The sequence below is a fragment of the Terrapene carolina genome, unplaced genomic scaffold (genome assembly GCF_002925995.2).
Source record: "Terrapene carolina triunguis isolate 2854851 unplaced genomic scaffold, T_m_triunguis-2.0 Scaffold238, whole genome shotgun sequence".
NCBI classification, from domain to species: domain Eukaryota; kingdom Metazoa; phylum Chordata; order Testudines; family Emydidae; genus Terrapene; species Terrapene triunguis.
The window spans coordinates 12,339,125-12,353,760 of record NW_020664589.1 but is presented as its reverse complement, the minus strand read 5'-3'; the positions used below and the strand labels follow the sequence as shown (position 1 = coordinate 12,353,760).

Below are 14,636 nucleotides of genomic sequence, written 5' to 3'. Positions count from 1 at the left end.
ACAGGCCACAGAACTTCCTCAAAACAATTCCTAGAGCAGATCTTTTAGCAAAACATCCAATCTTGATTTAAATCCATCAGGGCCTTGGTAAATTGCTCCAATGGTTAATTACCTTCACTGTTAGAAATTTACACCTTATTTCCTGTCTGAATTTGTCTAGTTTCAACTTCCAGTGAGCCATCTTTCTCTGCTACGTTGAAGAGCCCATTATCTGCATTTGTTCCCAATGAAGGTACTTATAGACTGTGATCACATCACCCCTTAATCCTCTCTCTGCTAAGATAAATAAATTGAGCTTTCTCAGTCTATCACTATACAACATATTTTTTAACCCTTTAATCATTCTCATGGCTCTTCTCTCTCCAATTTGTCAACATCCAAGACTTACTGACAATCAACATTAAAGGTCCACAGTGCTCGTTGGCCAGCTCTTTCAAAACTCTTGGATGCAAGTAATCTGAACCTACTGATTTATAATTGTCTAACTTTAGTAGCTTCTGGTTAACATACTTAGTTACTGCTGGAGTAGAAATATATCATCATCATCATCTGATATGAATAATCATCAGTTTTTTCGCTAAAATAGAACAGACATTTATTGAACACAATCTGTACCAGTTACAATGGTGACTTCTGTGACATAGACTCTTGTCTACTGCAAGAAACAGTAGTTTAAATGGTACCAATAACTTGAGCTGATACCGCTTAGAAGAATAGAAGTACATAAACTGGCCGTAAAATAATTCCTACAGTAGCAGATTAACAAAAATGCTCCAACATATTAACCTTAAAAGTCAAATCTTGTCCTGTTAAACTATGTTTTTCCCACTGCTTTTTACCTTGCTTGATAACAGGACATTTCCTATGAGGATTTGACAAAGCAACTACAAAATTAAGAGTTTTAAGGTGGAATTGTGTTCATAAAGCTGAGAAAAGATGTCATGAGGGAAATTTGTTTGAGAGAGACTGTCAAGTAGCTAAACCCTCAAATTTAGGTTTGGAGATACAAAAATTTTAAAGAAATTTCATTGTAAACAGTTTCAATAGCTTCTGTCTAGGAAACACAAACATGTTTCACCATGGAACTGGAAAAAATCACTATAGAATTTCAAGAATAAACTTTTATTAGAAAAAAAGACATCCATTAACACACATTTATTATGGTTAAGTGATATTCAGGTGTTCAGGTAGAAATCCTTGCTAAACCCCTTCCAGTCAACATATAGTTACTTATAATTAAGTGGTAGTTCAGTTAACATAGCTTACAACAAAGATCTACATATACTTAATAGGCTTTTCTTCAATCACAAGTGATCCTTTCAACTCTTGGCTCATGTACTGCATGGTACTAAAGGATGAATGAATTTTTGAATCTTTGTTTCTATGTTGTTTAGAATCTGACCAGGATATCTCAAGATCCATGTTTTCCCAAAGATATTAACCCTTTAAATAGTATTGTTAACTAATTTGTTGTAGAACATTTGTTATTCCTTCCTGTCTCAAGACTATAATTTCTTAATGAATTATTCAAACAAGGGCAATGAATCCTAGAGAAATATTTTCTAAAGTTTTATTGCAACAAATGCAGTTATACAACCAATGAAACTGTGTCATTTTATATAACTCACACTCCACTGCAGTTCTAACTGTGCAATGTATTTCCACTTATAGGTCTCAAGAACTTTGTTTATGGAGGAGACACTATCCTAGTTTAACAGTGCAACACACTGGTAATATATAACTAAAAGCTATGAAAAATTTCCAGCAGCTGGCTGAAAATAATATTTGGTATAATAGATGAGATGTGTCCAGGTAATACTGCAACCTATATTTTTCATAACATTTTCTTAAGAAAACTTCAGTCTGACATGGATCATTTTTATACTGTCTTATAAAACCAAATGGATCAAGCATGACAGGGCGAAGTTTTCAAAAATGCAAGAAAGGCAAGGTTACTTTACTAGTTAACAAGATCAATAATGAAACTGAATAGTAAGTCTAATAAAGGCATGAACACAGAATAAACAAATACAAATATATGGTGCCTGATCTAAAACCTATTGTAGTTCCCAAAGACTTTTGGAGGAGGCCCATGGTGTAGTTCCACTATTACACCACACAATATTTGGTGATCTCAAATACAGAAATACCGAGCAGAATTCTGCCTTCATTTATAACCTGTCAATGCGGTTGAACAAGTATAATAAAGCAAGGGCTGAAATTCACCCAAAGGGTTTATATTTTCAATATCTATCACATGGCTTCCAAAGAAAAACCGAAGTAATTTAGAAAAAAAAATCAGCCCTCTGCTTTCTCATTTACCACTTCTCTTCTAGGACTTCAGGGCATGTCTTCATTTCCTCCATTGTTTCCAATTCTTTGCCTGAAATACAAAGTCAACACAGTGCAGAATAAATAAGAAACAGTTCAGGCAATTTTACACAATTTTACTATTCCGTCCACTTTTTCTACCGATGAGATTAGTTTACAGAGAGGACTGCCTCTTTTTAGAAAACTACTCACATTTACCTGCCCATATCTCTCCACCACATACTTTCTCCACCATTTTTAAAATCTCACCTAAAAAAAAAATCGTCTCTCTTATGCCTAATCCTCTTCCCTGGTTTTGATATTTGAGCTGAATGCTTCACTTTGTTACATATGGTTTATCTCACAATCTTCCACAACAGGCTGCCTTGCATAATTTAACTTTGTAGCACATTTGGGGATACAGTTTGTATTAAAGATGCTATGCAAAATAAAGTAATATTGCACAGAACTGTATTTGTGTATCATTATAAAGAGCTGAAACACACCCCCACACCACTTTTAGATGAAATAATACAAGTTGCACAACTAAACTCATCCCTCCTTTTAGGAAACAAAGTGATTATTCCATCATTTTTAGAATCAAACATCACCATGACCTGGGTATTTGGATAATATTCATGCTAACTGGTAAAACTTCTAACTGTCGTGGGAAAAGCCTTGAATAGCTGTTTTAAACAGCAGATGAGCTACAAAATTGCCTGCAGAAAGCCTACTAGCTGGTCTAAAAACTACGGGTGGTGTCATAGTGAAGTGCAGTACATACATTATTTTGTTATTTCCATTGCTTTTCAACCCTGAGAAACAAGTCAGGCTTCTTTTCTTTTTTTTTCTTTTTTTTTTGCCTTCAAACATGCAGCACACTTTCTGAAAGCACCAAAAAACAAAGCAAAACAAATAACCCCCACCATTCCTAGATTAAACATACCAACATGATTTAGGGGGGGGGAAAGTCTTTCCATAGGGTTATCAAGAAAATTGCCCATACTAAAAGAGAGTGTTAGGACATTTGATTTTTTTCCCTAGGTATTTACACAGGTTTTAGTCTAAAAAATTTACACTGTATTTGAGTATTTATCACAGGGATGCTGTTGATATGCTTAGTCCTAAGCTAAGATGTTGATGTCAGATGTTGTAAATTTACATTTTCTCTAAGTGTGACTAATCCAGAATTTATTAGTATAACATTTTTTCAGCCTCTGGAAACACTTGTTCCAAACATTTTAAGACAACCCTTCATTCCCTCTCCACCCCCACCAGACAAATATTACAAATCTCTTTGCCTAGTTATTTTTAATGAGCCCATCAGTGTTGTATCAGAGTTTGAAATATAGCGAACACTTAACCTTTACCAGTTTTAGATGAATGGAGTACTGGTGAAAAGTGCTGTATTCACAGCTTTGGGGACTGTAATCCTCTGTTTAGTAGCAGAGCAGGTAAAGAATAGACAGTGCAGGCATAAACATGTACTTTCTTCCTGACCTGGAGGAACCTCTATGGTCCCATCTAATTCTTGACCTCTCTACTGAGACTGCCAAGAAAGGCGCTAATTAATGCCATTTGAAGTGGTGGCTTTATTAATGGGGACATCTGTACACTGGGAATGGGACTGAGACTTGTCAAATTCATTGCACACAGGTCACCAGGCCGTTGTTAGATACAAGCAACTTAAAATCACAGCTGACCTAGAGGTGAAAGCCTCCATTATCTTATTACAAATCCTCCAGATTATCCAGTCCACATACAATGTATATCATGGTCAACACAGGACTTCTGCATTTAGGATATGTGTATGAACAATGGTTCTCTCTCCTTGCATCTGCATGCTGCATAAATGCTTCAGTGTAGTCTGCTCTTAAAATTGTGCATTAAGTAAGGTAAAGAGGAGGCTTTTCTACAATGATGGCCTGGTCCATTCTAACCAGAAAAAGGCCCCTACAGATGATTCCTGCTAGGATCAATTTATATGGAGCATTAAGTATAAGATAAAGTATACTTAGTAAGCTCCAGAGAAGATCCATGGCAATGAATAGGCCCTCAATATGTTTAAATATTTTAAACTTTGGGACCCCGAGGATTAAAAAATGAGGCACTCAAAAAAAAAAAAAAAAAAAGAATCTACCTGGAATTCTCTCCTTCCATTCTGGATTTTTAAAGTAAGATTTTTACATAGCTGTGTTGGAGATAAAGTTATATAAGGTTGTATTGTCAATCCAGGATCAATAGAGGTTCTTAAAGAACTGGAAAATAACAACAACAAAAAATATGCATCAGTAGGCAAAGTGGAACAGATCTGCATTATAATCACTTCTGCTTTAGGCATCAAAAATATATATATTTTAAATTGCTTAAAACCTACATTAGCAGAATTTATGCACAGAGTTAAAAATCACAAATAATTACATTTTAAAATAAGACAGTGGATGATTTTAAAGTAAGTCATTTTCTCCTTTACTTACCTGCTAAGATCTGAGTTTGTCTACTGCAGAGGAAATATGGAACAGTAAAAGGCTAACACCAACCTCTAAAGGAAGTTTGGAGTCACTGTAACTACAGGACATGCACTGCAGGGGCATGCCAGTGCACCTTCAACCATCACCTGGAGGTGTCACAGGTAGGGTCAAGAGGGTTAGTCTAGCTCCATACCTTTTCAATCATTGGCTTCTTTGACGAGTGCCAATAAGGCATTCCTCAGTACAAAGAAAGCAGAAGCTCAAACCATTTTGGTATTGTGCCTAAGACGACATTTCCTTGTACGAAGGGGTCAGGCAGATCTCTTTTGTGATCCCAAAGCAGGTTCTGGATGAAGCTTAAATCCACATAAATTCACAGAGTCACTGACTCAGTTAATGTAGTGCTACTATTCCTGAACTGGGCAGCCTTTAGTCTATTAGTTTCATATTGATTGTTTATTGTTCCAAAGACTCAGGCTTTATTTTCTTGACTTAGTGAATGGCTGATGAGAATGGTGTCCAGAATGATGCTGTTGCAAACACAGCATGGGAAGAAGCCTGGCAACAGCCTGCGTATGGCTGTGGTGCCAACACTGAAGGTGACGTGTAGTGTTTAGAATAAAGTGCCCTGTGGACAGTTTGCTTCTCTGACTAGTGAGCAATTCTAAGGGGATGAAGTTTGAAAAATTCAGGAGAAGCATCAAAGCAATCTAGGGAGGTATCCGTAAGGCACACATTATGACAGAAACATCAGGGAAGACTGGTTGGGTCACATACCAAAATGCAACCTCAGGCCACAATAGACAAACTTCTGCCACGTGCAGAATATCTTTAATCCCCAACCACCCTCCTCCCAATATAGTCTCAAACCCCAGCCATCCACACCCCAGTGTAAGCCGGAAACCATTCGCCGCCTCCTCTCCCAGTGCAGGCAGACAACCACCCACACTGCCTCCAATCCTCAGCACTGGTCCTGGGTGCTGTAAAGAGTGTATACTGGTCCTGGATACTGGAGAAGTGGTGCTGGGTAAGAGTGAGTGCTGCTGATCCTGGAAGGTGGGGGTTAGTGGTGCCCAAGTACCTTAGTGAAGTCTCTACAAATGCTTTCCATCTCCAATCCCACTATCTCCTGCTGACCTCTGCCTACCTCCCAAGAGAGCAAAAATAATGCTCCTGCAAAGCAGTCTTCAGAAGCTGCTACGGCAAGCTGAGGAAAGATCCCACTCCTTGTCCACAAGCTTAGGGGAAGAAAGGTGCCGACTATTACTTCCCTTGCAGCGCTGGAGCATCTGGCAACCCAGATCTCAGTGCAATTGGGAGCCATTAGAACTTCTAGATTGACAGACCCCTTTTTTCACGTCACTCATGAAATTCTACAAACTACATTCTAGTCACACTTCTTCTTATAGCTTCGTAGGTTCTCCTCTGGCTCTCTTTATTGTTACTAGGAATTTTTCACTCTACATAGAACCCAGAACTTTTAAAATCTGTTCCTGCTTCTTCTTCCCACTGGAAACCAGACTCCTGGTGTCATAGCCACAGAATTATGATTTCAGATAAGATGTGTACAGAAGTGGGAGGAGACAATAAGCAGCAGGAGCAGATGAATGTTTAGGGCCTCTGATCTTGCTCCCAGTTAAGTCAATGGGAGTTTTGCCATGGTCTTCAAGGGAAGCAGGAGTAAATCTTTTTTTTTTAATCCAGCTGACCCTAGTCACAAAAACTGCTGGCAGTTCTTGACAACTTTGCATTTAAAAAAAAAAAATGGGCAGGGAATAAAAGATTTCATTTTGAATCAATCTTTCGACTCAGGATGTTGATACAAACCACTTGAAATCTTGCTGGTTTCATGGTTCATGATCAGAACCCAATTTATTAATTGTTATAAACTTATGAATTCACACCATTTCTTATATACAAATCAAGTTTTTCAATTTTTAAAAAAGTGCTCTTTAAAAATTAGATTAGTTTAAAGCACAAGTTACAAGGAACTGCATCTTAACTGAAAGTGAATTAGTACATCAAGAAAGGTTTCAACCACATGCACATCAATTGGGGGATGAGACACTTTTTAAATCTTAATGTTGGTTTACTGAAATTTTAATTGAGGAAACACTCAGCCTAGTTTATACAGACAGGGTATATAGTGCTTCCATCATTAAAAACAATTACAGCTTAATCTTATTAAAGCAATATATTTGGAAAACTGCTATTTTAAAATACTAGCTTGCATCCCAATTTCAAACTAAAGACCCCAATCCTGCAATCAGATTCAGGCAGGCAGAACCTTATCCCTGTGCAGACTGATTGCAGGTTTGGGGGCTTAGAATAAAACTTTTTTTCCAGGTGTACTATTACTAAATTAAAATTTGCAGTGACCTGATGTAAATATTTAATCTAAAAATCAAATGTGGTCAGGCAATAAGATGCCAGACAACCACTATTAAAATATTTTTAAGTGTAACTGCACAACAGTATAAAGCACACAAAAGATGTCTAGACATAAAGGTCATTGTTTCTTTTTTTATAACAACATTACTAGTACTACACTATTCTATGCCATAGCCTGTCAATTCTCTGCAAGATCAGAGCACATAGGGGGATGAAATGCAATACTGGATGCATTCTTGACGTCTTTTGCTCTATTCTGGGAAATTAAGGCCAGCCTCAGACAGGCTGTTGAAATAAGAAATAGATGGGTGGTAGATAGAGATTTGGAAGAGGTTAGCCATTTAAAAAGACCAGATTATTACAGAAATGACAAATCAAACCGCTGATACAAAAGATACAGACTGACTTGAAGGGCTTCACTACACACAAACTGAAACAACTTTAAATCAGTTTTAATTCATATATTTTAGTTATTTCAGTGCAAGTCTCTGTGTGGGGATGCTCTTATTCCAACATCAGTGTCCCATTTAAAAAAACAACCTGATTTTTACTCTCGATGGAATGGGGGTGTGAGGGGTGAATGGAGTAGGGACACTGAAAATACCCCAGGATCTCACTCAAACAAAATATTTGCCAGTCAAAGCTTTTAAGGAAGTGTTTACTGTAGCAAGCCTAAGTTTGCTCTATTGCACAAAACAGTAGAAAGGGATCAGATTTTTGCAGAGATGCATTTTATAGAAACCACTGTTAAAAACTAGACACAAGACACTCCAATGCAACATAAAGTTAATTTTGAAGGCCAAAACTCATCATGTAATTGTTGGGCATCAAAATGAGATTAAAGAATGCCTATGGAATTATTTTGGCCTTGGATACTTCAGCAGCATGTAGATCTAGTGCAATCCACTGAAAGAATGTTGTTTGAATGAACATATAGAAGCAAAAAGCCGCTTCACTTTACTGAACTGCAATTGTGCTTTGAAGCATCTGCTTACAGGAGGTTATCAGAATGTTTGGCAGATAAAAAGGACTCAGCAGTCCCAGAGTTGAAGCAGGAAGCCCTTAAAAGACTGCTCCACACCATGTCCCTGAACTTGCAATTGAATCTATAGGGACAGACCCCTGCATCTGCATGGAGCTACATTGACTTCAGTGGCCCTGTGTTAGTTACAGTAGTCCAGCAGAGCAGTTCTAATTTCAAGATGGGGACCCAAGTGGAAAATGGCTACATGAGGCTGTTCTAACATAGTTCCAATTCCATGAAATGTCAGAGAATGTGCTTCAGTATCTGTAATATTCCTAATCAGCTGCTGTTGTTTTCTAAGCTCTCTGAGCAACTGGCCAATACATTGTGGACACAAATGGGTTCACTTTCAATATATGTATGTTTTGATGCACCGTATAATTTAAAGCATAATTAGCCATGCTATCTTCTTATCTATGACACTTACATGTTAAATACAGCATCCTGTAGTAATGCATGCCCTAAAAATCATTATAAAAATATTTTCTTAAAGCACTTTAAATAATTTACAAAATTCTACAAAAAAAAAAATTAAACATTTATCCATGATACACCTGTTAAATAGGATTTTTCACATTAGTGTACACATGATATATATCAGTATCTTCCATCTTTTTCCTTTTATTCTCATGTTTTATCAAGATATTTACAATGATAGGTATTTTCTAAAGACTGAATATTGTTATAAAAAAAAGTACTTACAAATCTGACACCTCGCTTTTCACCAGGGAACTTGTGCATTCCTCTACAGCTAGGTCACTAAATTCTGCTGAACTTCTGTCTAAAGTTTCCTGAACATGGTCCTCTTTACAATCAGCTTCTCTACTTTGCTGGGCTAACATTTTCCCTTCCAAACTAGAGTTGGGTACATTAATTTCTTCCTGCCTGCTGCTGTCTTGCTGGCTCTCTCCTTCCTCTTCCTTAGTGTACGTGTTTTGGCTCTCAAAAATAAATGTTCCTACGCTAACTCTGTCACCATTTACTGCTGTCATGATGGGTTCCTGCAATTGGGGATCTGGATTTGAATCTGAGCTGCAATACATCTGTTTGTCTCCCAAGGTGTTATCCTTTCTGTAATCATCTGCTTCAGTTTTAACATGCAAAGGAGCAGCCTCCAGTTTTTCACAGGTTTCTGCTATACGGAGACTTGTCTCCTCTATTATGAGGCTCTGAGTAAAATTGGCTTCTTTTATTCCCGTCTTTCCCTCTCCACCAAGGTCCCCATTTTGCACCAAGGCTCCACTTTTTTGTTCAAGTGCACAAACATTCGGGAGAGCTACCTCAGTCCTTAATGTGCTGCTATGGGGAAGTGAAAGTTCTACATTTTGCCTTTTGTTTAAAAGCACAGATTTCTTTCTATCGCGAGCATACTTTAGACCAGCTATAAATTTGCTTGAAATTTTTAACTGAAAGGTGCTATTTCTTTTGGAATTAGACTTAGCATTAAAGTATTTTTGCAATTTACACCCATCACCTTTGCTGTGTGTAGATGAAAGGCTTTTCTGCTTAGGCTCTATAGTACTCTTTTTACTTAATGAATTTCCTTTTACAGACAAAGCACCAGCAGCTAAACCTTTAGTCCATACTGTCCCTTGCTCAGCCTTCAACTCTAGAGTAGTATGGAGGTACACGTTCTCTGCGTAGGATGCACTTTTCCCACCATCATGCATTACTGCACTTTCTCCTACAGTTCTCCGAGAGCTTTTCAATTCATCTGTTTGATGAGATACCTTTTTAGTTTTTTTACTCTGACCTGATAACATGTTAGTCTCATTTTCAATTAGCTGATGCTTTGCTTTTCCTTTATTTGCACGTGGTTTGGTAACTCTCAATGAGTCAGCAGTTAAGTTATCCCTCCGTATTTCCATACTGCTTGCAGAGTCTTTAGCCTTTTCTGCCAAAAATTTCCTAATTTCTTGTTCGATGCTGTCGTCGCTATCCACAGAGCTGCTGTCATCTGTTGCTGAAGTAGCAGTCAAAGAACATCTTTTATTTTTAGCTGCCTCCAGGTTATTCTCGTTGCAAACTGGTTTAGGTTTACATTCTTCTTTAAACTGCAAGGCAAACGGTAAGTCCTTTATGCTTTCTGTTCTTCCCTTTGAGAGCCTGCCATTTACATTGTTCTGGGGGCTTCTAACTGTATTTTCCTTAGTATCTTTACGTGATTTTGAGAGGCAGCTTTTTAGCAGAATAGAACTTTGGCATTTCCAGTCCTTTTGCTGGAGGCTACTGAGTTCATCCAAAAGCTGGGTTTCTGTGTCACCAAATCTGACTTTCTTCTTGCATTGGATTTTTTGGTCTTTGGACTTTTTCTTTAGTTTCCTCTTGGACCTTAAGAGGTCTTTGATAGCGCTATCCAGATCTTCATCACTGTCCAGAGAACTGCTCTTGTCATCTGTACCATCTCTCTCTTGAGCCTGGACTGTATTTTTTATCAGTTCTCTTGTGTTACTCTGAACCTGCATCAAGCTGTTTGCGAAGTCTAAAGCTACGTGCTTGTCAACAAGCCCAGTAAATTCTGTAGAGATCTGCTGCTGACTTGTTTCTTTGTTACCAGACCTTCCAGCTTCACAAGCTTTTCTATGACAGCTCAGGCCACTCCCATCTTGCAAAACTGGCATTTTGGCGCTATTACCATAACCTGCATGGGTACACCCCATCTCCATCCCTTCTGTTTTATTGTCTATGCTCTGTTTTGCTACTTTGCTTTCTCCTTTAAGTCTCCTTTTACGACTCAACGATAAATTCAGTGTTTTGGGGAGGGAAGGTTCAACGCCACCAGTTACACTGTTACGCTCAGAAGACAAAGGCCTCTGCACAGAGTGGGACAAATTATCAGGTTTTGTTACAAGCCTTTCTGACTGTGCCTTGAGAGCCAAAAAAGCCCTGATTTCTTGCTCTATGCTATCATCGCTATCCACAGGGCTGCTGTCACTTTCACAGTGGGAGGACGGCATGCTTTGGGGATAGAAGAAAGGGTTTGCTGCAAATGATTTGTCCTCACTTCCCATTTGGGGTGGCATGATTGTTTTGGAAATGTCAAGGATGGCTTCCGCACACATCAGTTCTGCAGACGTGTCTGCCCTGCAAGAAGCCTGCAACGTGAGCTCGCATTTGGCAATTTTGTTTACTGGAGATGCACAACTTCTGGCTTTTTTCAACGGCTTAAACAGTTTGTTAAATTCATTGCCAGTGCCTTTAAATTGTGTAGATTTTGTACTCATCTCTCTCCTTTTGCTGCTTAAGGGTTTTTTATGGTCTTCTGCCGATGCACATTTTGTTGAGCTAATTGTTAGGCTTGCCGAAATGTCTGCCACACCTTTTTGCAAGTCTGTTGTAGGGTTTGCCTCTTTCTTGATTTTCTCCAGCTGATAAAGCTGAATGGCTTCTTCGATACCATCATCGCTACTTGAATCAGATAAGTGTGTGCTTTCAATTATTTGTTCCCCTTCGGTTTTGCAGAAATTTCTCTTGCCTTCACCTTCTTTATTTTGCTCAACAACCCAGGGTTGGCTAGTAGCAGTCATTTTAAAATGTGCCTGGTTTCCTCTACTGAAGTCACTAGGCTCTTCACTGATTTTAGACTTCAAACATTTAGATTGTACATTGGTCTTCCTTAGTTTGGGCTGGTGCCTTAAGAGGAGTGCTTTGCATCCTTGCTTTAAAGTACTGCGATTTGCTTTGGTAGCTGATTCTTTGTTACATTTAAACATAGATTTCACTTGAGTTTCTCTCTGTTCTAGGTTTTTATCCTCCACAATTACACACTTATTAGTTTCTTGCTGTTTCTTTTCATTCAAGAACTGTACAATTTCAGCATGTATGCTCTGTTCAAAAGAGTCATCACTACTGATGCTCAGAGGTGAAGCAGACCGTAGCTTTTCACAAATTCCCACGTGGTCAGAAATGAAGCCTTCAGTCACCATTTCAGCTTTAAATTTCATAGGGAGTAGATTTCTAGTCACCTTGTTCTGTGAGAGTTCCCTTTTGACCCTCTTGTCTCCATCTGTTCTATCTGAACACTCTGCATTGCTTGGCAATGGCTGGATACTCTTGCTTTTCTTTTTCAAGTACTCTTGAATGGCTTCCTCTATGTCTCGATCAACAGAATCGTCACTATCAGACTGCAACAGGAGGGTCCCAAACTCTGAACTGTCTTCCACTTCTGTGCCATCAGAATCAGCAGGGCAACCTCGCTTGGAATATTTAGTGTGCTGTTGTGTAGATGTAAGTCTGTTACCCCTTTTTTCTCCCTTTCGTTTTTTCTGTGTAATACAGTCGTAATCATTGTTCATACCCAGGGAAGACTCTTGACTTTGCAGGTTGTTTATGATCATCTGAACTTTTGCACTTACAGATGCTCTAGTAACATCCTCTTCAGATTCAGAGAAGCAAACAGGGTATCTACAGCTCCTTGATTGTCCAAAGGACTCCCATTTTGTCTGCAGAGCTATCAAAGGAGAGGCATTCATAAGAAACATTCTAGCAGGCAATGAAGAAGTCCGCAAAAGAACTGTTTTTCAGGTTGGTCTCTCGTCCATCCTAAGGGAAAAGAAAAAACAGTTTAACACCATTTTAAAAGCAGCCCAGGTCATTGCTCAAATCCCACCAGTCTAGGCAGAGTCACCCCGATTTGCCTTACATGATTTCCCATCCCGGAAAGCCCAACGGAGCTAATGCTTTTGCTGCTCCTTCATCCTTTGGCTCCCTGCCACAATGTTCTGGTATAAAAACATTCTCACTCAAGCCTTTGGCTCTAAATATCGATTCTTGATTCCCCCCCCCCCCCCCCGTGATAATTAGTTTTAGAGCATTGCTCTTGTTGTATCATTTAATTTTTAAGGGTATTGATTAAGAATGTTCTTCCATTTGGTTGGTGCCCAGAGCAATCTGACACATGCCATTATAAATTCTCTCTATAGTCAAGCAAAAAAAAAAAAAAAAAAAGTTAAGGGTTTACCCCTAGTATGCACATTCTAATAAAATACAAGTATCTTTGACCTTTCAAGTGTCAAGCAATTAGGAACCACAGGTGAACTGGTGACCTAGCTAGGTGGTCATTACTTAGTAGCAGCCGAGAAGACTTTACTTGTAACATGTACTGAGGGTCACTGGTAAAGAATGTGGATGATTAAATAGTTTCCAAGTTTTCTGTGGTATAATTTACAGTATACTTCATAAAAACCCCCAAAAGCTTTCAAGCACTGGTGGTAAGTTAAACAATCATGTTATGAGAGAAATGAATTAAGAGTGAGAGAGAATCAGAACACTGGGCTAGTTACCCGAGTAATGCATTCAATACGTTTAAGCTTTTGGCTCTGTACACATCACTATTTTTCCCTATTAACCTCTTTCTTTCCAGAATAGCGAATGTCTTCATTATCTGAACATGGGATTGTTGGCATACTGAAAATTCACAGCTATCCACAGGGGATTGGGTTTAATTTTTGTGTCATGTTATCCACCCATAACGTCAGTGGGCCACTGCCAATCATTTAATAGCGGCTGCCGGAACTTAATTGCACACCACTAAATTAAAGCAATAGACTACCTATAATAACCACATTCATCATCTTTATGCACAAAGGATCCCAAAGTACTTTACAGAGAGTATACACAGCTATCAAGTCACAGAGTCTTGAAATGCAGCCACTTCTAAGGAGTTACATAGCAGCTATTTAATGTTAGACAGTAATGTACCACAGTAATTTAAGACAGCAAGTGAGGGATACTGCACCCAAATACAAGCACAGACATTTTAGGAGGTAGAATTTAGTTATCCAAGTGGAGTTTGGACAGGACATTAACGTTAGCATCCTGACTCTTGCTGGTTGGGCGTAGACCTGAAGAGGACACAGTTCTCTTCAGAGCTGAGCCACTGACTTGCCACACAACCTTCAGCAACTTGCTGTAAATGGACACAGTGATTGCAACCTACCTCGGCAAAAGGATTTGAGAACAGCAGCTGAAGAGTCCGATCACTGCAAAGTAGATGGCCCACAAACAGTGCCACGGTACCTTCAGTGCCCAAGAATGGCCAGGCACACTGAGTTTCGCCTTCCTAAAGGAGATGCCCTTATCAGGAGACATCAAAGCACTGGTCTTCCTCAGCCCCACCTCACACTGGCCTCTGCCTACCCCCTCCCCACCCCCCAGGGACCCCAACCCAGAAACACTCCTAACCAGCCCTTGGCTTCTCTGCTCAAACATCACCACCTCCACCCTCCTGGGCTGCAACCGCCAATCCCTTCCAGACACACCCTAGGCTGCCATCCCTAGGGACCCCTTCCCCCAGCCCAGCCTCAGGGATCCCAGCCTGTCACCCCCAGGGAGCCCTCGACCCCTAGCCCTGCACACCCCAGGGATGTCACCTCCAGGGACCCCAGCCCGTCACCCCCGGTACCCTGCCTTGTCACTCCCTGGGATCTCAGCATGTCACC

At 39.4% G+C, this 14,636-nt stretch overlaps 1 protein-coding gene across 1 annotated transcript; it reads right to left on the bottom strand.

Annotated features, from left to right (window-relative positions):
* Window positions 1-1,192: 1,192 nt before the first annotated feature.
* On the bottom strand, window positions 1,193-14,267 carry PPP1R26 (protein phosphatase 1 regulatory subunit 26). The gene is made up of 4 exons (XM_026657297.1): window positions 14,135-14,267; window positions 8,899-12,738; window positions 4,451-4,568; window positions 1,193-2,383 (listed from the first exon to the last, which is right to left on the bottom strand). Exons 2-4 carry the CDS (start codon window positions 12,675-12,677, stop codon window positions 2,354-2,356), a joined length of 3,927 nt encoding a protein of 1,308 aa, XP_026513082.1. The 5' UTR covers window positions 12,678-12,738; window positions 14,135-14,267; the 3' UTR covers window positions 1,193-2,353.
* Window positions 14,268-14,636: the final 369 nt, after the last annotated feature.

Bases quoted from the DNA above. Each gene is read 5' to 3' on its own strand.
- PPP1R26 (XM_026657297.1), bottom strand. From the start codon at position 12,677: ATGTTTCTTATGAATGCCTCTCCTTTGATAGCTCTGCAGACAAAATGG. The intron at 4,569-8,898 runs GTAAGTACTTTT...GTTATTTTCCAG, and splicing joins AAAAGCGAGGTGTCAGATTT to TTCTTTAAGAACCTCTATTG. The intron at 2,384-4,450 runs GTAGATTCTTTT...TTTGTATTTCAG, and splicing joins ATGGAAGGAGAGAATTCCAG to GCAAAGAATTGGAAACAATG.